Below are 25,148 nucleotides of genomic sequence, written 5' to 3'. Positions count from 1 at the left end.
AAGCTTGATGAGCCACGTGCTGAAAGTCTTCCTGAAGGTGATCCAACAGCGCATACGCTCCACATGCGAAAATGCATTGAAGAACACACAGTTTGGCTTCCGCAAAGGACTAGGCACGAGAGAAGCAATCTTCTGTCTACAGATACTACTACAGCGATGCTACGAACATCAGAAAGAAGTGTACATCTGCTTCATAGATTACGAGAAAGCCTTTGACTCAGTAGACCACGACCGACTAGCAGCTCTATTAAAACAACTGGGACTAGATAAAAACGACACCAACTTCATCATTGCTCTTTATTGGAAGCAAACAGCCCAACTCCGATATGACAACGAACTGACAGACCCAACACCAATACAAAAAGGTGTACGACAAGGCTGCCCACTGTCACCGATCCTTTTCAACATCTACTCGGAGCAGATTTTTGATCGAACACTAGCAGACAAAAACATTGGTATTAAAGTCAATGGACAGTACATCAACAACATCAGATATGCCGACGACACTGCACTGCTGGCCGATTCGGAACAAGACCTACAACAAATCTTGGATGAAGTTGCCGCAGAGAGTCAAATATGGGGCTTACGAATTAACAAAAAGAAAACAAAGGTTATGAAGGTCAGCCGAACTACAAGCGAAACAACAATCAAGCTGGGCAGCGAAAAATTGGAACAAGTACACCGATTTAAATACCTTGGTGTAATCATTGACGATCAGTTGAACCATGAAGTCGAAATCAAGAGCAGAATTGAACAAGCAAGGCAAGCATTTATTAAATGGAAAACACTCCTCTCAGGCCGCAACTTGAGTACATCACTGAAACTGTGCACACTGAAATGCTACATCTGGTCAATTTTGCTGTACGGAGTAGAGACGTGGACACTGACAACAACAGCAACAAAAAGGCTCGAAGCTTTCGAAATGTGGCTGTATCGAAGAATGCTGAAAATCCCATGGACAGCCAAAACCACCAATACACAAGTTCTGCAAGACATGGGCACTGCAACTGCTGAAGACCATCATTAGCAGGAAGTGTCACTACTTAGGCCACATTGCCCGAAACGACCACAAATACCAGCTATTAAAGCAAATCCTGCAAGGAAAAATCGAAGGAAAAAAACGACCAGGACGGCCAAAAACGACATGGCTCAGTAACATCAAAACATGGCTACAATTAACAACAGCACAAACTCTACACGCCGTGCTAGACCGGGACCAATATCATTGTGAAGTCGCACACGCCGTTAGGCAGCACTAAAGAAGAAGATGTTCTGTTTTGCTTGGGCACTTGTCCCTGTGTTTTGGTTTTACCTAGTTTTCTTTGTTATCAGTTTTCCTGCCACTTGTTTGTTACTATGGTTCCTGATTAGTCCTCACCTGTTCGTTGTTCTGTTGATTGCCATCCCTGTGTATTTAAGCCTTCAGTTCCTTCAGTTCTTTGTCTTGCGTTGATGTTGATATTGTATGCTAGTGTGTTACTCTGTTCCCGTATTCATTAAAACTCCTTTTGTCTTTTGGATTATATACACAGCAAGTGTGACATAGTAAGTAAGGTAGTTGTTGTAGTGGTTATGTTTAGGTTAAGGGATGTAGAAAATGGTCAAGCAAAATAAGGCATTAATATGTGCTGTATAAGTACTAATAAACAGTCAATATGCATGCTAATAAGCAACTACTTAATAGTGAAAATGTGTTCCCTTATCTAAAGTGTTACCAAGATTTCTATTTCAAATAAATGCTCTTCTTTTGTATTTTCTATTCATCAAATAAACCTGAAAAAACATATTACGGTTTCCACAAAATGATTACGCATCACAAGTGTTTTCAACATTGGTTACAATAAGAAATGAAATGCATAATATAATAATATGAACTCTCTTTAGGCGGTATTGGACAGTGTTTGGAGTGATCTAGAGCAGCGCTGTGGAACTGTTCAGTGGAGTCTCGATCAACAGCAGATGATTGAAAAAATACTGAGGGGTCTGCAGATGCTCCTGAATCTTGGGAGAGAGAAACTCGCCTGCACCTCTCAGCTGGAGTTTAGGAATCCAGCACAACTCCAGACACACCTCAGCAAACACACGGTAAACACATCACACACATATAAACACTCTAACTAAATACACACACGTACAGCCCTTAAAACAAATTTATCAGCAGCACAAATGCTTTACAGTTTTACACATGAATCATACACACTATAGCACCATTACGATTTCAGACCGAGCAAGGCCTGCAATCCCTCATTCATCTCTGTAACTTTGTAAATCTACAGGTGTTTTTCCAATCTCTGGCTGCGCACCTGCGGACACTGCAGCAACTGAGTGTGCGGATCCCAGACAGCGCCTCCTCAGGCTGGGAGGCTGAAGTGTCTGAGGTGGAACGTCAAGTGTCCAGTGCCCTGCAACAGGCTCAGGCTGTCGGCACAGTACTGCACTCCGCACTGCAGGTACCAGATCGAGGGAATCAAGAAATCATGAGGAATGACACTTCTATAGTTTTTATGTATGGAAAGCTGCATCAACCAAGAAGAAACAGGGATTTATGGAAACGAACAAATTTATGAAAGCTTGTTTCCACCACAAAATAAAACATTTTATAAAAAATAATTGCGACTTTTTATCTCAAAATTGCGAGTTTCCAAATTACAAATGCGAGATCTAAAGTCACAATTGCGTTTTAATTATAAAGTCAGAATTGCAAGATATAAACTCACAACTGCGAGAAATAAATTGCAGTTTATATCTCGCAATTCTGACTTTATAACACGCAATTGTTCATATCTCAGAGTTTATATCTCATCTATTCTCAGAATTGTCACAATTGCGAGTTATAAAGTCCAATTCTAAGAAAAAAAAAGACTTTTTTCCTCAGAATTGTGAGTTTATATCTCACTCTGACTTTATAACATGCAATCAAAATTGTGAGATATAAACATGCAATTTTATTTCTCGCAATTGCGACTTTATATCACGGGTTTCTGACTTTAGTTAATATCACGCAATTCTGACTTTATAACTTGCAATTGCGACTTTATATCACGCAATTCTGATATGTAAACTCGCAATTGTGAGAAAAAAAGTCAGAATTGTGAGATAAAAGTCGTAATTACCTTTTTTATTTTTTATTCTGCGGCGGAAACAAGCTTCCATACAAATGGGATTGATTAGTGGATGAATAAAGGAACTGTTAGAGTGCATGACCAATTTGACCAATGGCAGCCTTTACTATATATTTTTTAGCTAGAACCCACTTCCCTTAATACAGACTTTGATGTATTTCAGATTTGCACTAATTGGGATGAAAATCATTCCTGGTTAGCAACACTGCTGCAGAGGTTAGAGACTCAGCTTCCCATTACTCCTCTGTGGGACCAAACTGAAGGGCAGCTCAGCGAGAATATTTCTGTGTATCAGGTAATGGTTTAAACTTAAATTTTGCATATTGACCCACATATACTTTTAAATCAGAATGCAGGCATATTTGAAGATCCCTGAATTCTTGTTGTTGTTCGTGATAGAGTGTGTTAGCGGTTCTGGAGCAGAACAGAGCTCGTATCAGTCTGGTTCTGGATGAGGGCCGTAGACAGCAGGAGCAGATTTCTAGTAGTGAAGTCGCTGTTCCTGTACACATATTGGGTGTGTCTACAGCAAGGCTGGAACAGCGGTTGGCTGCACTAAAGAGGAGGGTGGAGCAAGGACTAGACTCCACCCACCATCTTAAGAAGCTTTGGAACAGGTAAAGATGAATGTTGTGGGGACATTTAAGTTTGACTATTGACAAAAAATTCTTGCCATTTGTTTGTACAATATGCATAATTTTTGTATAGACTTTTAAAATCACAATATTTTAAGTCATAATGTTTAATTGAGAGATGTGTAGAAGGACTGAGGGATGGAAAATGACACCGAGGATAAATACAAAGTAGGCCTATTTTATATTACCACTGTACTTTTTTTACAGGTACCATAGCGATTTTGAGGCTTTCAATGAGTGGAAAGAACGAGCCAGAGAACGCCTGCATGCATGGAGAGATCACATGAACGCAGCTGAACAGGAAGCGGACACCCTCTCCCAGTTTCATCAATTCATAGTCAGTCAACTAGTGATTCTAATCATTCATTTTTAATTTATAATATTTTGAACAATGAGGTGATTAAAAACGTGATGGACATTTACAGGATTTAAAGGATATATATATATATATATATATATATTTTTTTTTTCTTTTTTTTTTCTTTCTTTTTTTTACTTTAAAGGGATAGTGAATTTCCAAAAATGAAAATTCTCTCATCAATTAGTCAGCCTCATGTTGTTCCAAACCCGTAAGACTTCCGTTCATCTTCTAAACACAAATGAAGAGATTTTAATGAAATCTGAGTGGTTTCTGTCCCTCCATTGACAGTCCACGCAACTACTATTTTGTCACTTCAAAAAGTTCATAAAGAGATTGTAAAACTATTTTAGTTTTTTCACTAATATTTTTTTTTCTTCTAAATTCCATTTAGTTTTAATTTATTAATTAAAAAAAGATATTGTTTTAGTAATGTTACTACTTCAACTTATTTTATTGCCGTTGTTATTTCATAAATTCTTGTTCATATTTTATTTCACTTACTTTTTTCAATGAATTAATACAATTTTAATTGGTTTTGTTTTAGTTGACGTTAACAACAGTGGTTGCGATGTTTTTGACACAGGAATTCATTAAGGAGCTGGAGGTGAAATCTGCTCTAAAGGCATCAGTGATCAGTTCTGGATCATTGATCCTGTTGCTCAGTGAAAGAGAACATATCATTAAAACACAGAAGATCAGCAAAAGCTCTAGTGCTCCAAGAACATCCACTCCCTCTGGAAATACAACAATCTCTGAAGACCTAGAGCCGAGTGAAACTAGCAATCTCACCTCAAACGACCCTGAAGACTTTCCTTCACAAACCAATGTTTCCTCTATTCAAAACATCTCAGAAGAAACTCTTTCAACCACAGAGAGATCGGATGCAAACATCACAAATGAAGGTGTTGTCTCTGAGGAACCGACGCCATCTGCACTTGATTTGTCTGTAAAACAAGAGATGGTTCTGTCCCCTGTTCTTATAACTCTACAGTCCCAGCTGTCTCAGGTGGAGCAAGACTGGGTGGAGATGCAGGCACACATACCCACCGTCCAACAGAGACTGCACCAGGTACATTTTAGTCTGTACTTCAATTTGTCTGAAATTATAGCATGTACTGCATCATTACAAGCTGTTCCCTGGATGGTTGAAAAATAAATACCAGTCAGTTTCGTTTGGAACATCAGTTATAAAAGTTTCTCATGAAGGTCATGCTGCCATGATTCCCTGTATCACTCAGCAGCTGATGAAATCTGTGAGGAATAGTCTCTGTCCTTTTGTCATCTGTTATGAGGCTCTCTTTCTTGTTCTCATCCCCTTTCTCTTCTTTGATGACATGTGTCACCCCTCACCTGGCTCCACGGTTTTCTTTCTTCTCTATTCTCTGCACCTCTGTCTATCACTCTCATATGTCTGTGTCTCTCTCTCTCTCTCTCTCTTCAGAGTGTGGTGGAGAGCCTGTCTCCTGAAGGGCTGCTGGCTGATGTGTGTGGCTGGATTACAGGTGCTGAGAACAGGTTACAGGCGGCTGAACGAGAGGGTCACAGCACATTTACCACAGCAGAGCTCACACACCTGCTCAGAACATATCAGGTACATTGTTCTCTTTTTATCTCTCGATCAAGAATTTCAGTAATTAACAAATAAAATAGATGATCTTGGGTTTGGACAGTCCAAAAATAACTGATTATTATTTTATTTTTAAGAATAACAAATTGAAAATAAACGACCAGCAAATATAAGTGAAAAAGTATATAAAAGTAACTAAAAATAAGTAATTAATTATAGTAAAATAAAGTACAAAATGTAACAAAAAGGTTTTTCTTTGCATTTTCAATTTATTGTGGTTTATTAGCATGACAAAACATATATTTGTATTTCCAAAGTGTTTGCAATATAAACAAAGCTAAGGAGTAGTCATATACAATTTTATTAAAAAATTAATTAAATTAATGCAGACTACTCTTATAAAAAGTAGTCAGTAAATAACACAAAGGAAAACATTATGAAAGTAACTAAAAAAAAAAAAAAAAATCTAGAAAGTAACATTCAGCAAATACAAAAAAGAATGAATTATGAAGGCTTAACATTAAACAAGAGTAATTCACTTTTAATTAACTAACACTCACTTTCTCTCTCTTTATTTTACTCTTCCTTTTCTGAATATAGATATAACAGTTTACAGACGATTTTTGAAAGAACACATTTTCACTTTATTTATTTGATTTATTGATGGCAATATAGTTTTAACTTTCAGAAACTTTGAATTTGGTCTTTCTTATTTTCTCTCTGTCCAGGGGATGAAGAGAGAGATGGCATGTCAGCAGATGTCTGTTGATTTTATTAATCAGTGTGAGCTGAAGCAGGTCGGTTTCGACTCTCACACCCGCCGGTACAAACACACTGCGTTTGCCGAAAGCCTGGGACATGTCAGTCTGAGCTGGCTTACTCTACAGGCTCACCTGAAAATACAGGTGACTTTATTAAGTTTATTAGTAAAAAGTACACGGGTAACCAACACAGATTAACATTTATTGTATTGTGTTTCACAGATTCTACATGTTGAAGAGCAGGTGAGGATAAGTGCAGAGCGAGATAACAAACTGCACCTCCTGCAGCGCTGGGTCAAAGGTCAAAAACAATGGATGCGATTGGCTGAAAGACCCATCAGTCGCTCATTTGCTGAGAGGAGCCTGAAGGAATGTGAAGTGAGTCGCTCATATTTTCTGGTTGTGGAAACTGATTATGATTATAAGTCTGCATGAAAGAGAGGTTGCAATAGTCTTTTCTTCCCGATTGTGATAAATATCTGGGTGAAACGGGCTTCAGGAAAAAAATGTAGGACAGGACTTGATTTTGTCCATCGGGAATTGATTGGATGGTTAGGATGTCATGTGAGTGACATTTTGTCCCGCCTTTGCGCCAACACATCATCAGAGATGAGATGTCTCTGCAAGAGGGAGGGAAAGTTATTTTGTTAAAGATTATGAGGGCACATGAAAAAAAAATGAAAAAAAAGAATGATATGCATGAATAAATCATTCGTAATAAATCATTCATGATGACTAAAAAGTAAAAACTTTCAAAAGTGTTTCAGTTTTTATTAAAATATATTTAAATGACATTTAGAGTAATCTTTTCTCATTTTCAGGAACTGGGGGAAAAGTTGAAGGACAAATTCACTGAACTTACTGAGCTGGGAAAGAGGAGACTTACCAATGAAGAGGACAGGGATAAAGACTTCCTCTCAAAAGCTCAAAATCTCTCACAATCTTTGACAGACCTTTCTCAACAGGTATAGAGTCAGAAACTTTCGGTGACTCAAAACAAAACTGTCATTTGAGTGTGTGTTTAACTTTAAGAAGGAATTTAATAATAATTTGTACATTTGATTAATTAGAGTAAAGTCCTTGGAAATACCCTGAGGGAGCTGTGTAAGGTGTGGTCTCAGTTTGAGAGTGGGAGGAGCCAGGCAACTGTAAACACAAACAGGATCTGCCAATCACTAGAGTATTACCACGCCCCTCTGCCCTCCCTCTCCGCCCTCCAGAACAACATTGATAAGCTACAGGTGCTGTCAATCAATCACACAGTTTTTCATTTCTTAGATATTTCTAATTGGTTACAGTATGACGACATATTATGCCAGACTTAGGGTACTTTTACACGACAACGATGTGCTTAACGGAATAGTTTTTCCTTTGAGGTTTCCGCGTACAGACATTGTCAAAACGATCCCCATTCACACGGGTCCGCAAAAATGACCAACAACCCTGTAATCTGCTGCCAGGCCGTTAGATGGCGACTGACTGAACACGTAAAAACGTAATACGTAGGTGAATGACGTCATCGTCTTCAGAGATTTGCGTTTTTGTTGTTTAAACCAGAGAATGTCTAATATGGCGAGAAGTTTCACTCTCACTACACTTCCGGCTTCTGAACTGGTTGCAGTTCCACTCTGATTCCATATGAGGGCGCTCACAGGACGAGTGCAGAATGAATGGAGGTCAATGGCGGTATACCCCTCAAAATCCACTTTTCTCAGGATATAATTTTTTGTCTAGTAATTTGAATGTTGTATTCGAAAGGAGATGCAAAGAAATTACACATTGCTGGGTGTTAGATTTTTTAGAGTCACTTATTTGCTTTAAAAAGTCTTTCAAAATGTCAATGACGTCAGAATGCTGACGTCATTAGCAGAATGCTAGCGTGTTATGGGCAACAACAACTCAACCTGTAAGAAATCGAAAGGACATGAGTACTCGTTCATTCAACTTTCGACCTAAAACCCATGTTGAACTTGCAAAATCTACAATCAGATCTGAGATTTCTCAACGGCAATCGGGTGAAAGAGACAAATTTAGCTGTCTAGCCCCATAGACTCCAATTCATTTTGCACTCATGGCGATCGCCCCAGTGGAACTCTGGTGGTACTACAACCAAAATTCGGTACAATAGGACTTAATAGGGAGTGGGCAGGCTCTCCGTAGACGGGGTCTGTTTAAACGGAGACCTTTTTCAAAAACTTCCCCTTTGAAACGCGTTTTTAAAAGTTTGCGTTTTGGCTGGTCATTTACACCACAACGGTATTTTGGGTGCCTGAAAACGCAAACTTTTAAAAACGCGTTTCAAAGTGGAAGTTTATTTTCGTAAAATGGTGTCGTCTGTACACGGAAAACTCAAAGAAAAAACTTCTCTGTTTTAAGAATATCGTTGTTTTAAGCATATCGTTGTCGTGTACACTTACTCATAACTGCATGTTTGAGCTGCTTTTTACTGAAAGCAACTTGCACTGATAGGCTATATCTTAAAATTTGTCAGTGCCATTGTTTTGTCTCAAGATGCACACCAGTAATTATTTTTTTTTTGAAGGCATGTTTATTAAAGCTATTTAAATTAAGGCCTAATCCTATCTTAATCTAAGCCCTGTCTGTGAAACCGGGCCATGATGTTACATTTGATTGTATTAGTTAATTATTATATTTTATGATATATAATCACAGGTCTTAAAAGCTGACACAGAGGAGAGTGACAGACAATGGGAGGACCTTAACAAGACAACGTCTGTCCTTATTGGTGGAATTAGCACAGACTCTGCCCAGATATTATCTGAGCACCTAGAAAAAGAAAAAGCAAGGTTAAACTTCACACATCTCAGCAAAACAATGTGAACGTGTATGTGAATGTTCAAGCTCATTCACCTGTGTGTTGCCCTCTAGGTGGTCAGAGATGAAGGAAAAGGTCATACACACCTTGAAGAGGTCACACAGTCTTCTGAAGGTGTGGCAGAGATACTCAGATGTGAGAAGCACCTGCTCAGAGCAGCTCCAACGCCACAGAGAACAGCTTGCCATGCACAACAAAACACCCTCTGACAACAAACAACTCGCAAACAGCATCGCAGAGATGAAGACTGTGAGTATAATGCAAATACACAGACAACCATTCATTCAAATAAAACTCTAACTATAAAATAATTCAAACTTAGGTGGGGTCCAAAAAGTTTCAGACCAAATTACATTTTTAAATCAATGGGATTTTTTTTTTAAATAACTAAAAAGTTATGATATAAAACAAAGGAGAAATGATTCTGCACTACTTCTAGGTCAATAATCAAATAATCATTATAATTGTAAAATTGTAATCAAATATAAGAAAGAATGCAAAAGTCTTTTGGGCTCCACTAAAGTATTTCACACACTTTTTCATTGTCCTTATTTTCTTCTCTTAGATGTTAGAGAAAGGTTCAGAGACTCTGCAGACTGATGTTCATGAAATGCTAGAAGCGTCAAAAGATCTGATTGAACAGGTGGATGATGAAGATGCTGTTTTCATCAGATCAGAATGTCGTTTGTTAACACGAGGTTACCTGCAGTTAGAACAGACTCTGAAAGGACGAATTGAACACATGCAGGTAAGACTCATATACATTAACATCCGTGTTTTAATGAGCCTGGGAGTGTTTAAAGAATAGTTCACATTGTTCCAAACCCATCTCCTCTTATTTTTTCCACTGAACACAAAATTTGCATAGATTATCGTGATCAAAAACACCATAATAGCGGCATAAAAGGACCAGAATAGTAGTCTGTCTTCTGAAGCCATAAAGGTGACTGTTACTGTTCCTTCAATTCAAACTATATGTGTGTGTCCAGGAGGATCTTGAGCAATTTCAGGAATTTGAAAGGTTATACCAGTCCCTCGAAACACAATTACAACAGTGGGAAAGCAAGCAAAGGATGGACAGCGAACACACAGACATATCTCAGGTGATGATAAACTCTCAAACGCATAACTCAATAACATCCTTTTATTGAAGACATCCCCAGTATTGAGGGTTTCTGTGTTTCCTTGTCTACAGTTGGGTCTGATGGAGATCAGTTCTCTCTCTCCTGATCTGGATCTACTAAACACACTCAGCTACAGGCTGACCCTCAGTGACGCCGTGACACAGAAGCTACAGCACCTCAACAGGAAGTGGGCACAGGCCTCGGCACATGCTCAGGAGAAGTGCAGGTGAGACTGGGAAGTGTTGGGAAAATTACTTTTAAAAGTAATGCATTACTCCCTAAAAAAGTAGCTAATTGCATTACTTAGTTACTTTTATGGAAAGTAATGTTACGTTACTTTTGCGTTACTTTTTCTCACCTGGGCTGGCCTTGCTTGTTTGTTTTTTAATAACAAAAAAAAAGCCCAAATAAAAAATCCCTTTCACACCAAAAGTGAAACGAATGAGCCTCAGGCTGAAGGAAATGCAAATTCATGCGTGTACAAACCTTTCAGCTGTGCTGCAAATCTAGATTGCAGAAGAAAGTTCAACATTCTTAATTCAGCAATAATAAAAACCATTTTTTTTGCTTATTAGTATGGTTTAATTCGATCATTGAAGGTCAGCAACAAAGACATGGGTTAATAAAATGACAACGTGCACTTTTATTTAATATTCTTTAACATAGAATATTATGCAAACCTGCAATAATAAAATGAGTTTGATCTACACTGTTTTTATTCATTTTGAGGAATACTAAATCTGTATTTGTGGAGGTGAGATGAGTAAATGTATGGTCACATTTAGTTTAGAACTACATGTTCACACAGCGCACACAACGCCTCTACCCTGGTAATCCAGAGTTCTCGCGAGAGCACAAGTTGAATTTGCTCAGCGAGTTACTCTGGTGTCGAGTAATGATGCTCATTAAATATGCCCCTCGATCTGAGCTGCACCAATCACATCGGGTTATCTGATATAGGCGGGCCAGAGGCAAGCTAAACACATGAGTCATGACGACAGCGCTGTGACGTCGAAGTCATTAGTAAACATTGCAAGATGGCTATGGATGAACACCAGTTGTTTGAAACGGCTTTGGCCGCTACGATGAACGAGTTAGACTTGGCTTTTTATCTAAAACAGGAATAGAAGACGCCGCTCGAATCGTTCCTTTGCAAGAAGGACGTTTTTTGCTGTTTTGCCGACCGGATACGGTAAAAGTATAATCTACCAGTTAGCTCCACTGGTAGCTGGGGCTTATTGTTGTGATTGGTCTTAGTGTTATCCAATTGCGTGCAGTGAGATTTTTAAATGCACGCTTGGTGCCGCCCCTTGAGCCGACCGATTTTCATTAGTCAACGCCAGACCTTTAATCTTTTAGATTTAGGTCTGGATTTCCAGGCTACAACGCCTCTGCACTTACTCCCGATTTCTCTCAACATGGGGACAGAAGAGGTGTCAGTCTATAAATGGGAAAACAAAGTGACTCATATATTGTTATGTAGGTTTAAAAGTAATGCGTTACTTTACTCATTAGTTGGAATAAATAATCTGATCTCCTAACTCGCGTTACTTGTAATGCGTTAGCCCCAACAGTGAGACTAATATCATGCTAGTATCAGGTCCAATATACAAAGTATTGCGTGTTTACTATATGTGTTAATATGTGTATATTATGTGTGTTTAGTGAGTTGCAGGCAGCCTCTCTCCATCGGCAGAGCTTTGAGCAGAGATGTGAGAGCTGGCTGGCTTTCCTACAGCGCATGGAGGACAGTTTAGCTGTAGAAATTGCATCAACTTACCCTGGACTAAGAGAACAGCAATGCACACACCAGGTACAACAATCACACACTGAAATGCTGCTCATATGGATCATAGATCATCCGATTAACGCATCTTTTTCTCTCCCTCTAGTGTTTTCAGGCTGAGTTGTCTTTAGGCCATCAGATCCTTCACTCTGTGATCAGTGAATCTCTCCTCCTGTTGCAAAAGGGAGATGTGGAGGACAGGTGACGATTCTCTGCATGTTTCTGTGCATTGTTTAATATGATCTTGTATTAATTTTTGAGCTCTGCTCGTGAAATACTCTACCGTTCAAAAGTTTGGGGTCAGTACGAATTTTTTAAAAGAAATTAATTGAATTACTTAATGAATACTTTTTAGTTCAGCAAGGATGCATTAAATTGATCAAAAAGTCATAGTAAAAACATGTATTAGAAAATATTACATAAGATACATATAATTTTTATATTTTAATCAGCATTTATAATAATTATAAGCAAGATTTATTGTGCACCAAATGACTGGAGTAATAATGCTGAAAATGTAGCTATTAAAGGAATAAATTACATTTGAAATATATTATAATAGAAAATGTTTGATGTTTTGAAAAAATACATTTGAAAATATATTACAATATTCCTGTTTTTGACTCCAAACTTTTGAATGGTAGTGTAATACTGTATTTTATCATTTCATCATAAACACATTAAAAAAAAATTACCTGCTCTCATATATACTCACAGTGATTGCTTGTAAGTTATTTTTAAATAACCACCCTGCGTGTGCCTTCAGGAGCGACTTCCTGTTAAAACTGGCCCAGCTGAGAGAGCACTGGCAGGGGGCGGTGCAGAGAGCGGCTCAACGGCGTGCTCTAGTGGAAGGGCTCATACAGCAATGGCACCTTTATACACACACAATGCACAAACTCCGCAAACTTCTCACACTCACACACACACTCCTGTCCCCTACCAGTCCCACGCACTGTAGCGTCCTGCAGCTGCGCCTCTTGCTGGATGATCTGAAGGTAACAAGATGATTTTTAAATATCACTATCATCAATGATGAAGACAAAGTAAAAAAAACACAGCAATTTTGTGAAATATTACAACTAAAAATAACTTTTTTCTATGTTATGTAGACAATAACATGTGTTTCTATCCATTTTTATCCATTTTAAATTTTGCTGTTATCTCTTCTGGTAATAATTCTCAACTTGATTATTGAAATATTTCTTATTCATTTTACATCATAGCTTTTCTTGTTTGTTTGTTGTTGTTGTTGTTGTTGTTTTTTTAATGAATTGATTTATTCTCTATACTATAATGATGTATTGAAACCTTAGCTTGCAATTGGCAGTGACAAAAGATTCAGTTTTTTTTTTGTTTCACCCTCTCTCTCTTTTTTTATCTCCCCCCTTCACTCTCTCCCTCCGCTCTCTCTCTCTCCTCTCTCTCTCTCCTCTCTCTCTGTCCCTGTGTAAAGCGAACAGAGCTGTTGTTTCAAAGGTCGATCTCTGCGTATCTGTGTGTGATGGAGGTAGGCAGGCAGCTGTTCTCCGTCAGTGACACGCAGACGCAGATGCAGCTGCAGACAGACCTGGCTGCTCTGCAGGAGGACTGGGAGCAATGCCAGTGCATGCTGGGAAAAAGAAAAACCCTCACGTCTGACATCATAAAGGTAAGATGGTTTGATTAGGTGTGAAATGGGAACTTTGAATGAGCTAACTCTTGTGTTTTATTGCTTAGTTCTATAGACATCCTGTTGCCACTCAGCAATATTTATCCTTATCCTTATTATGAAGGTCAAAGGTCACATGGGAAATCCATAAAGCCAAGTGAGTGGGTTTGTGTGATTAGACTTGATTCCAGAACAGGGTTCTTATGATCATGGAAATCTGGTAATATTAGGGAATTTTTAAATTGTAACTCCCAAACCAGGGAAAGTAATTGTTAAAAAGTAATTGAAAAGTCCTTAATTTGTATATACAATATACATATATTTAAATTAGTTCGATGCTTAGCTGTGACATATTTTATCATCTTGAAATGTATCTTTGTTAGTGGAATCCTTATCCTTATCTAGTAATCACAAATAAACAGAAAAGTTTTTTCTAGATTCCAGATATCATATCTGCATATCAGCATTTATGAGGGTAAAGTTTATACAACAAAACAGCTCCAGCAAAGTGACACCCGCCCTTGGAGTTTTTATGATTTGATTTAGATGGAAATAGCAGGTCATGGATTGTCAGCCTGATGAACACCTGCTCAGAGCCTGTTAACTGTCCATCCCTTTATGGACGCGTCTAAAAAGTGTTTCACTTCACCAGGAATAAACTCCGCCATTACATGCTCCCAGTCCAGAAAGTTACAGGACAACACAAAATGTTGTGTGTATTTTTGTGTGTAGAAAAAGGTGATGCTGTATTATGTATTATGTTGGTTTTGTGCAGGAATGAGTCCAACTGAGTTTGACCTACATTCCTTTTGATTCCACAGCTGGACTAATCCAGATCAGACATTTACAAACACACACACTCACACACACACACAGAGACCGAGAGAGAGACACGCACAAGCACATTAATTTTAATATGAGTATTCCTGACCTGAAAAGTCTTTATGCATGTCATGCAGGTCATTAAGTCATAACATGTTCATCCACCCATCCATCTATCCATCTATCTATCTATCTATCTATCTATCTATCTATCTATCTATCTATCTATCTATCTATCTATCTATCTATCTATCTATCTATCTATCTATCTATCTATCTATCTATCTATCTATCTGTCTATTTGTTTGTCTGTCTGTCTATTTGTCTGTCTGTTGCTATCTGTCTGTTCCTCATCTATTTTTGACCTTGATTGTAGTTCAGATAATATTAAGACATAGAAGATAGAAAACATAATCAGTGTATGTGTGTGTGTTCATGAGTACATTCACAGTCATGTGCTCAAGGGTTTACAGTAAAGCCTGTCTAGGGATTTACAGCTCTCCCTGCCTTTCTGTCTCTTTCTCACAGTGCATAGTCCGTCTTCATTTCTCATTCATCACCTTATAAAATGAATGCCAGTTCACAGCACTTTCCTCTGTGCAGTATGTGTTGTTATAATAGGGTTTTACATGTATTATACTGTATGTGAGTTGTGCCTTGTGTGGACCCATGGGTTTGAAGCAGTGAGCTTGTATTCCAGTACAGTACAGTAGTAACATGTAGATCTGTGTGTGTTTTGATAACCCTACACGTGTGTGTGTGTGTGTGTGTGTGTGTGTGTGTGTGTGTGTGTGTGTGTGTGTGTGTGTGTGTGTGTGTGTGTGTGTGTGTGTGTGTGTGTGCCCTTGTTTATATTACATTGTGGGGACCAAATGTCCCCATAAGAATAGTAAAACCTGAGATCACCTACATTGTGGGGACCAGCCAGCGGTCCCCACTTTTCAAAAGGCTTATAAATCACACAGGATGAGTTGTTTTGAGAAAGTAAAAATGCAGAATGTTTCCTGTGATGGGTAGGTTTAGGGGTAGGGTTAGTGTAAGGGGACAGAATATACAGTTTGTACGGTATAAAAACCATTACGTCTATGGAGAGTCCCCACAAAGATAGTGAACCAGACGTGTGTGTGTGTGTGTGTGTGTGTGTGTGTGTGTGTGTGTGTGTGTGTGTGTGTGCATGTATGTATGGTGTTTTCATTGCCCTTAGTGTTGGCTTAACTTCTCATTTGTATCTGATCTGAGACATTGGTCTGATGTAGTGCACACTGACCTACCACAGTGGATATCTGGACACCTGTGCATATGTTTGTGTACAGTTCTACCTTCACATATCCATAAGCTTTCACTGTTTTCTCTGCATTATTTTTGGCTTTCTCTGACTGATAAGAACTCTGGTCAAGCCCATACCAAAACAAAGAGGCTTACAGATACAATATTAAATCAAGAACATGTCAGAGCATTAAAGCAGCCTTTATTGCTTATGTTTTTTTATTATTTTTATTATCAGAAGTGGGAGACCTGTGAGACCAGACTAGCAGATCAGGCCCAGCGCCTGAATGAGCTACGAGCCAGACTAAAGCAGTTGATCCCAGATCAGCAAGAGGAGATGGAAGAAGAACGCCTCCTCGTGAAGGTACACTAACTCCAAGAAGAGAACTGCACTGTAATGATCTTAATTTTAATGGTAAAAGTCTAAAAATGCTCCAGTAAAAACCTGTTAATTGGCTAAAAGTAAATTCCCTTACTGTACAAGGTGAAAAATCGAACCGGACATTTTTAGCTTGACATAAAATACTGTTAAATTATTATTACTTTTTTTACGCATTTTTTGTGGAAGTGAGAAAGAACAAGTCATGTTATAATTTACAGTGGAAAAACCATAATGGACATTCCCAGAATTTCCTGTGTGACAGCTCACATTTGATGGTTTTTCATTGAAATAACTGTTTCTTAGTTTTATTTTATAAATGTAAGTACCATGTAATATTAATTAACTACATGTACTTACAATAGGGTTAGAATTAGGTTTGTTGTAGGGTTAGTTGCATGCATAAATTATAGTTATTACTATAGTAACTACATGTAACAAGGACACTGTAAAATAGTGTTACCGTTTTTTTCTTATCAGTTATGAACACTGGGTTGTCTTACATCATATACTTAAATTTATGTTTATTACATTAATTTAGTGTTATGTTTGTTACTTCAATGGTGTTTTATATTTGTGTGCATGACACTGCATGTACGTCCTATACAATATTGTATTTACCTCAGCTTGTGGAAAAGCTACTTGTGATGAACTTTGATTCATCATGTGGCTTTCTCTTTACCACTTTTTTTTTTTTGTCAGTATATTATAAATGTACATAATTTTGTCTATAAAAGAGCAATATAATCATAATAAAATACTGATAAATACTGTAATAAAAACACACTTCAACAGTTACCTATGGTAACAGTTAGTTGTTAGCCTGTGCTAAAATCCCACATAACAGCTTTTGTTTGTGTTGCATGACACTTTGGATTTCCCTTCCTCCCTGCTATAGGCTTATTCAGCTGTGATCCTCCTCCTCTCTCTCTCTCTCTCTCTCTCTCTCTCTCTCTCTCTCTCTCTCTCTCTCTCTCTCTCTCCTCTGCCCTCCCCCTTTGTCCTGTGGGCTTTAATCTTGTTGGGCCAGAGGGTGAGAGAGAGACTGCGTGAGTCAGAACTGGGACTTGTGGCAGTGTGTGTGTGTGTGTGTGACGGTGGTGTGTTATGTTATGCAGGAGGTTCAGGATTGTTTAGAGGACTGGGCCGTCAGTCTTTCCGAGCTCAGCACCATGAAGACGGACCTGTCCCAGTACATCCTTACTGATGACATCCTCCTCCTGCAGGAGCAAGTGGACCATCTGCACTGTCAGTGGGAAGAACTCTGCCTCAAGGTAAGACACACAAACATGTTTACCTAGCAAACATACCCCATTGACTTTTGTATATTCTATTATACAATACAACTATATAAAAATACAGTATCTTTGAGAAGGTCCCCTTCTTGTAGCAAACTTCTCGTGACTATTTTATCGCAAAAGTATAGCTAAGTAAACCCATGCACAGTTATTTTGCATAGTTATTTTGAATACTATTTTTGTACACTTTCATTTAGAGATGGAGGAAACAGAGCAAATATAAAGCCTACAGGAATCTTGTGACTAAACATTGACTGCTGTTTGTAACTCATTGAACTGACTGGTAAATCTTGTCATGTGTTGTTAAAGGAAATATTTAACAGTAAAACAGGTTAATTATTATTTGATTTGATTTGATTTGATTTGATTTGATTTGATTCATTCAGTCATTCATTCATTCATTCATTCATTTATTAAACATTTTACCTTTGAGAACATCCTGGATGTCCTCAAAGGGATGTTTTGTCATATTTAACTTTTGGAGACTGCTCTGTTTACTGCCAAGTAAACCTACACACACAGACAACATGCTCAATGGAATTCCAGCTATTTTAAATACAATGTTAGCACACCATCAATACCCAAGAAACAGATGTGAAGATTTGTTTTAATGTTTTTTAATCAGTGCTCATTGATTCAGCTGGAGTCATTGTTCCTGTGAAGTTTATTGATGTATGATGTTCTGGTGTCTATGATCCATATATTGATTTACTTTCTGAACCTGTGCCTCACTCCCATGAGGTCTCGCTGCTGTTGAATATGGTGGTGGATCAGTCAGCTGGAGTCTCCTGGGGTCATGTTTTGGGGTGGGTAGGGGTCTTTGACACTGGAAGGAGAGAGCAGATGGTAGAGAGTGTAGGGGACAGAGAAAAGACACAGAGAAGTGAATAGAAACAGGAGTCTTTGGCTCTTTGTTTTGGAAATCACCCCCAGTGTGTGTCTGTCACACGCCGGAGTGTGAGTGTGTGTCTGTAGGGGGTGGTTGTTGTTGTGGAGGTGTTGCCTGGTAACAATGAAGTCCACAGCTGTTGAGTTAGTTTGGATTTTAAAACTTTCTAGTGACAAGGTTCATAGAGATGTTTTGGCTGGAGATCTGATTCTTTGAACACAAATACACGGGTCCTCTGTGACTGGAATACCCTGTAAACTTTAAGAGTATTCATGTTTTTATTTTCCACATCAACCTGTGTGTTTTAAATTAAATGTAGTCTCTAATTTATTAATATGAACCTGTAAACTTACAGTATATTTTTAGATCACTTACTTTTAAAGTTTAATTAATTAAATGAAAAGGAAAATTAATAACTAATTTCTTCTAGAACTAATTAATTAATTAATTAATTAATAAATAAATAAATAGGGTGTGTCTCACAAAACCTGTTTAGATCCCATTAGGTCCAAAAATCAAAATAATTTTAATTTTGCATTAAAAAAAATTATAATATTTGAATTCACATAATTTTCATGATAATTTTTCCCAGAAAATACTTTATCAACATATTTTTATTTTGAGGGTTGTTGTTTATTTGTTTTTCTCATTACTGAGATTACTATGATAATCTTTCTGTATTACGGTAAAGACACCTGTAATACTTTTTAAAATCAGTATAAAAAGCAGTACAAGAATACTTAATACATAAAGTATTTACATTTTTTCTAATTGCATTATGGTGCTGAGAATTGTTTGTATTCTTAATTGAGTGCAAAATAAATCTGAAATAATTAAAAGTATAAAGCTATATTAGTTCTTATTTTATTCTTTTCATTTTGTTAAATAAAATATATTACCTGCACATAATTTTGACAGGTTTTAGTCAGATTCCCATTCTGTGTGTGATGCTGTCATAGAGTATCTCTTATGTATTATCTCTCTCTCTCTCTCTCTCTCTCTCTCTGCAGGTGTCTCTGCGTAAGCAGGAGATTGCTGACCGGCTGAATGCCTGGATCATTTTCAATGAGAAGAATCGGGAGCTGTGTGAATGGCTGACACAGATGGAAAACAAGGTGGCGCACAGCGCCGAGCTCAGCATCGAGGAGATGGTGGAGAAACTCAAGAAGGTGAGACAAAAGTCTTTCATCACCCAGCCCAAACCGCCTCAGATACACGGTACTCTCTGCTCTAGCATTACACTGTATTTTGCTAAACCTAAATGGAAGAGCAGACATTCCACATTTATTTGCTTTGATTGCTTCCTTTCCTATTTAGTCTGATGTAAGCAAGCAAACAAGAGTATGGCAGTAAATAAACTCATTCCTCGCCCCCTTTCACACAAATACTCACCCTACAGGACTGCATGGAGGAGATCAACCTCTTCAGTGAGAATAAGACGCATCTGAAACAGCTGGGAGAACAACTCATCACTGCTAGCAACAAGACCAAAGAGACAGAAATAAATGACAAGATCAAGGACATCAACGACCGCTGGCAGCATCTGTTTGATCACATCGAGGCCAGGTGAGACCTTAGAGTAACCCTGAGCATGGTCATGGTTAAATACACTAAATCAAGGCTAGAATGTGACCATAAAATGGTCAAACATCAGTAACTTTGCTGGATTTTTAGGTTTGGGTCATGTGATATGAACTGCTTGTATAGAACCTTTCTAAGATATATCCGAGACAACACAGAGACGAATGTGGACATTAATCTGACATTGATCCGATTCATTTCAGTCACACTTTATTTAACAGACACGAAGCGTAAACATCAGCACAGTGAACGTGTGTGTGGCGTCCAGATGGGCGGGATCAGGGAAGAGTGTGTGGAGGGGGCTGGTTTATCCCGCACTCTGTTTGATTGACAGTTCTTTGATTAGACAGATGGTGGCTGTAACTTCATGTCACATTGATGGCCAGCTTGTTGACCGCTTGTTGACCACTTGTCTCCAAGTCTGCCTTTCTTCTTTGCATATTCTCAGGTCTTTAGTTCTGGATGTCTGAGATCATCATAAAGTGCATTCAACGCGTCTATATGTATTTATGTTCAGTTGTATGCAATATACACCAAACTGACGTGTATATATATATATATAATGTTCCATATTACTTACAGAGGTTGAGATTAGACCATATCTGCCTTTCAGCTACACTCTTAATAATAAAGGCAATGCCATGGAAACAATGCCATAGAAGAAAAATGTTTGGTTCCCCAAAGAGCCTTTCAGTAAACTTTGCTCTATTTTTAGGTTTGGGTCATGTGATATGAACTGCTTGTATAGAACTTTCTAAGATATATCCGAGACAACACCGAGACGAATGTAATTACAATGTATTTGTGTCAGTTCTTAAAAGAACCATTATTTTAAAGAACATTTTGGTAGCACTTTATTTTACAATCCTCTTCCCCATGGCATGTACAGATTATGTACTCGTTATAGTATTTACAATAACTGGGTAATAACTAGGTGCGCACCCTGAACCTACCCCTAAACCCAACCTTAACCTTTGTAGTTGACTTATACTACTCAGTACTTTCTTAGGTAAGCAGATCAGCTGGTGGAATGTCATTTAATGTAATTGTGTTGCTTAGCCTCTTAAGAGAGGAAGGGGGAGGTTAAAAGGGAAAGGAGTTTGTTACCGGTTGAACCCTTTAACTGCAGCTCCCTCTTGCCTCGTAACAACAGATAAATTCACCTGTAGAGCTCTAGATCTTCACGTGAGCAGTCGAGCAAAAATCTCTGCATTCACATTGACAGTGATTAAAACTGCACGTAGCTGGCTCTCAAAAAGGCAGGCGGGCAGACAAATTATACCTTGCTTCAGACAGGCATATCATAGTTCCAAGCTGAGGAGATTCCTGAGCGCCTATAAGCGATTTGAATGTTAGCTCTGGCTCTTTGCCACTAATGCAAGGTTTTAGGTGCAGGTGCATGTAGACACTAAAAGTAGCTTTGTGGATCAGTAGGTAACTAACCAGGCACGAGACCAGCCTGTCTGTCGGCTCTCCTTGAGCTGCAGCTTTACGCCTGTCAGTATTCCTTCCCATCAACCACCGAGACTCCATGAGCACTAGTCAAACGAAAAGACATGCATTATCAGGATGATATAAGTTCACCCTGTCAGGATTTATTTTGTGACTATTGAGGACTGACTATCCTTTGGTGAACTATTCCTTTAAATTCACTTTGTGTACATACAGAGAGTGTTTTAGTGACAGGCTGAGTGTGTATTATTGATAATTCCGTTGAAGTCATCTGTTTTCTCTGTGTCTGAGGTCAAAGTTCACAGGCGTGACTCCAGCGCGCTGGGCCTGTCTCAGCTGGTTGCTCTGTTTTCATTGTTACTATTGAGTGATTTCAGACATTATTTTGAATCTGTTTTTAGACCATCTTAGGAGATATGTTAATATACATTTGTAGTATTAACTTTTTTTGTTGAAGAAATTAATATTTTGATTCAGCTAGGATGCATTAACTTGATCAAATGTGTAAAGACATTTATAATGTAACAAGTTTTCTATTTCAAATAAATGCTGTTCTTTCTATTCATAAAGAAAAATATTCAAAAATATTAAGCAGCACCACTATTTTCAACATTGATAATATTTCTTGAGCACTAAATCAGCATTATTATAATAATTTCTGAAGGATCATGTGATACTAAAGACTGGAGTAATGATGCTGAAAATTCAGCTTTTTCATCACAGGAAAAAAATACATTTTTAAATAAATTAGAATAGAAAAATGTTATTTTAAATCTTAATAATATTTCACAATAGTACTGTATTTTTGAACATATGCATGCAGCCTTGGTGAGCATAAGAGACTTTTTTTTTTTTTTTTAAGAGACCCAAACTTTTAAACAGCAGTGTATGATTTTTTGTGTCACTCACACAACTTGCAAATAGGAGTGTGCGATTGAGATGAGTCTCTAAGCAGGATTACAGAAGTTGACACTAACGCGTCCGACTCTTTTGTCACCTAAAATCACAGCAGAGTTCACCCTCACAGCATCTGCACACGGGGCAGCTGCCGTCTGCTAGCACGGGCCTTTGTGTCCACTCACCCTCCCATAAGTCTTCTGTCTCCACTTATTGTGTCTCTCAGCCAATCAGCATCAAAGCTCTGTCCTTCTGCTCTTCTGCTATTTGCTGAGTGATGGCAGCCATTATATTATTGAACTCTTGGTGTCTTGCAAAACTCGGCTCACCATTGTTGGACAAAGGGCCAACTTAGATGTTATGTTGAAAACACCCCCGCTGAACACACACATAAATGATTTTGAAGAATCTCACTCTGGAAAGTTCATTAAAACTCTCTACTCACTGTTTTAAGGACCCATTATACTGCTTTGATAGATGCTGACCAAAGCGCTTGGATGAGGACATTTGTTTTCCAGTTTCCACTCAAAAGTTCAGACACCTGAGCTGAAACTGTTGCTAAGGCAGCAAATTTGTCTTAAGGTTATTTTAGTGTGTGTGACAGCATTGTCTGTTTGTGTGTGTGTGTGTGTGTGTGTGTGTGTGGTTTTGTGTCTCTTCACAAAGAGTCCACATTTTAACATAAGCTTTATTCACCATGACTATCATCCTGAATGGATATCAAATACTGACTAACCGTGAAGTGGGACGGTAGAATTAAACCCTTCAGAGGTTTGAAGTGTGCTCTGAATCTTCCCAACACCCGTGAATCGCCCTCTTCTAAAGACTGAAAGCAGCTCTATCTGTGTGAGGCCCACCAACGTGGTTCCAGATTCATCAACTCATTTGGCTGAGCTGCTTTAAAGTTTGAACAATTACTGCAAATAATAATGTTAACTATTTTACATTTTTTGAAAAAGATACGATTGGTGCTTGCCTGTTCAAAACGTGCCGCAAAGATGCCAGAAGTGTCCCAAATGATGCTCTATACACCACTTATACTATGTACTCTTCTGCCTAGTGTGGGAATTTTATATGGTTATTTTGTTATCTAGTATCAGATTCTGACAACCTCTCCTTCTGATACGTAAGGAAAGATTTGACAGTTGAGTGCATAAACTGACTTATTTAAACTTTTTCCCATTTAAACAAGTGGTTTATACAACAAAATGGCATAAAATAGTGCATAAGTATGCAAATTGGGACACACCTTTTGTGTTGCTATGCAGTTGCTAAGGTGCTCTGAGTGTTTGTTGTGTGTTTGCTAGCTAGAGTGTTCTGTGTGTGTGTGTGTGTGTGTGTGTGTTAAAGGTACAGATGTGTTGTTTTAGGTTATATGCAATTGTGTATTATTTGTTATTTGCTTCTGATCATTCGTGAAGTTCTCCCACCTGTTGCTTAGAGAAACAGCGCAGTGTTTTTCTGGGATTGATAATCTGTTCAGGTTAGGTTTGGATTTAATTAGCTTTAGTCCATGGAACATAATCTCAGACCACAGAGGAATACAACATATCTATCTGTCTGTCTGTCCGTCTTCCTCTCTGTCTGTTTCTCAGTTCCTCATCTATTGTTGACCTGGATTGTAGTTCAGATAATATGAAGACATAGAAAACATAATCAGTGTATGTGTGTGTGTTCGTGAGTACATTCACTTGTCGGTCGGTCGACAGTTGGTTCATTTATACAACCAAAAAGTGTCTAAATACTGTTTGTCTAGACTAGAGTCTTTTTTTCTTTTCTTTTTTAAAGTGTGCTTTTGCGTTGAAACAAATGTGACCTGGTTTATTTTTTATATAACATTTATCAAGCTTAACTACCACACACTGGCTTTAATACTGCTTTGATAAATAATCTTTTTAATGCCTTGTTGATTTTGATCAGATTTTATAGATCTTAGTAGTTTCAATTGAAGAAATTGATGTGGACTGAGCGTCCTTACTATCCCCACTGTTACTGACATATCACTTGACCATTCAGTGAGAAGTGGGGTGGTGGGTGAATATGAGAGAGGGACAGGAGGGTGGGAGTAATGTACATAGAAGCTCACGGTCTGTGAGAAGAGTGTGTGTGAGATCAGCCACTGCCATTCAGACAGACATGCTAACGCTAACACGAGAGAACCATGGAGCCTCACCGGTTTGTGAGTAAGTGTTTTCTAATTGCACACACACCACACGGATGGGTCTTATAAGCATGCATTCATATGTGTGTGAGAGGGGGATGGGCAGTGCTTTTGTCAGTGTGTGTGCAGTACTAGCCTGAGTGCAAGACTGATCATAATCTGCTTTGCATGGAAACACACTTGTTTCTAGGGAGGACGTGCACGCTACTGATGTGCTGATGGTGCATGGTGCAAACAGATATGCACTGCGTGAAGAGCATGCATCTAAAATCAAGCATTATGCATAGAATCAAGCATTACTAATAATGCTTTGAAAATTATATGCAACAAGATTTTTTTATTTTTTTTATCTCTTTTTATATCATTATACATTTTCTAAGGCTTTCATGTTCATATTCATGTGCTATAGAGGACATCTTGTCTCATTTCCTCATTCAAGCTTATTTCAGTGTACCTTTTTGCAACAAATATTTTGAGTGACTGCATGCATCTATTATTTTCCCATGACTGTGATAATGTGAATAGCACTTATGTATGTGACAGTAAGAATAAACCTTCTG

The 25,148-nt window shown here is 38.2% G+C and overlaps 1 protein-coding gene across 1 annotated transcript in view; it reads left to right on the top strand.

Moving 5' to 3' along the window:
• syne2b (spectrin repeat containing, nuclear envelope 2b) overlaps positions 1-25,148 on the top strand; it is a 111,165-nt gene that overhangs the window by 71,996 nt on the left and 14,021 nt on the right. Inside the window, exons 89-112 of the mRNA XM_084391392.1 lie at positions 1,885-2,085; positions 2,277-2,450; positions 3,286-3,417; positions 3,522-3,739; positions 3,965-4,094; positions 4,702-5,187; positions 5,560-5,709; positions 6,414-6,590; positions 6,669-6,824; positions 7,268-7,411; positions 7,517-7,687; positions 9,120-9,253; positions 9,336-9,531; positions 9,848-10,030; positions 10,272-10,385; positions 10,478-10,632; positions 12,072-12,219; positions 12,299-12,393; positions 12,959-13,190; positions 13,649-13,843; positions 16,170-16,295; positions 17,429-17,584; positions 19,508-19,666; positions 19,897-20,063. Coding sequence (XP_084247518.1) covers positions 1,885-2,085; positions 2,277-2,450; positions 3,286-3,417; positions 3,522-3,739; positions 3,965-4,094; positions 4,702-5,187; positions 5,560-5,709; positions 6,414-6,590; positions 6,669-6,824; positions 7,268-7,411; positions 7,517-7,687; positions 9,120-9,253; positions 9,336-9,531; positions 9,848-10,030; positions 10,272-10,385; positions 10,478-10,632; positions 12,072-12,219; positions 12,299-12,393; positions 12,959-13,190; positions 13,649-13,843; positions 16,170-16,295; positions 17,429-17,584; positions 19,508-19,666; positions 19,897-20,063 — 4,199 coding nt within the window. The remainder of the gene's footprint in view (positions 1-1,884; positions 2,086-2,276; positions 2,451-3,285; positions 3,418-3,521; positions 3,740-3,964; positions 4,095-4,701; positions 5,188-5,559; positions 5,710-6,413; positions 6,591-6,668; positions 6,825-7,267; positions 7,412-7,516; positions 7,688-9,119; positions 9,254-9,335; positions 9,532-9,847; positions 10,031-10,271; positions 10,386-10,477; positions 10,633-12,071; positions 12,220-12,298; positions 12,394-12,958; positions 13,191-13,648; positions 13,844-16,169; positions 16,296-17,428; positions 17,585-19,507; positions 19,667-19,896; positions 20,064-25,148) is intronic.

The sequence above is a fragment of the Rutilus rutilus genome (genome assembly GCF_951802725.1).
Source record: "Rutilus rutilus genome assembly, chromosome: 20".
In the NCBI taxonomy this organism is placed as follows: Eukaryota; Metazoa; Chordata; class Actinopteri; order Cypriniformes; family Leuciscidae; genus Rutilus; species Rutilus rutilus.
The sequence above is the reverse complement of the archived record's forward strand: the minus strand, read 5'-3'. Positions and strand labels throughout refer to the sequence as shown.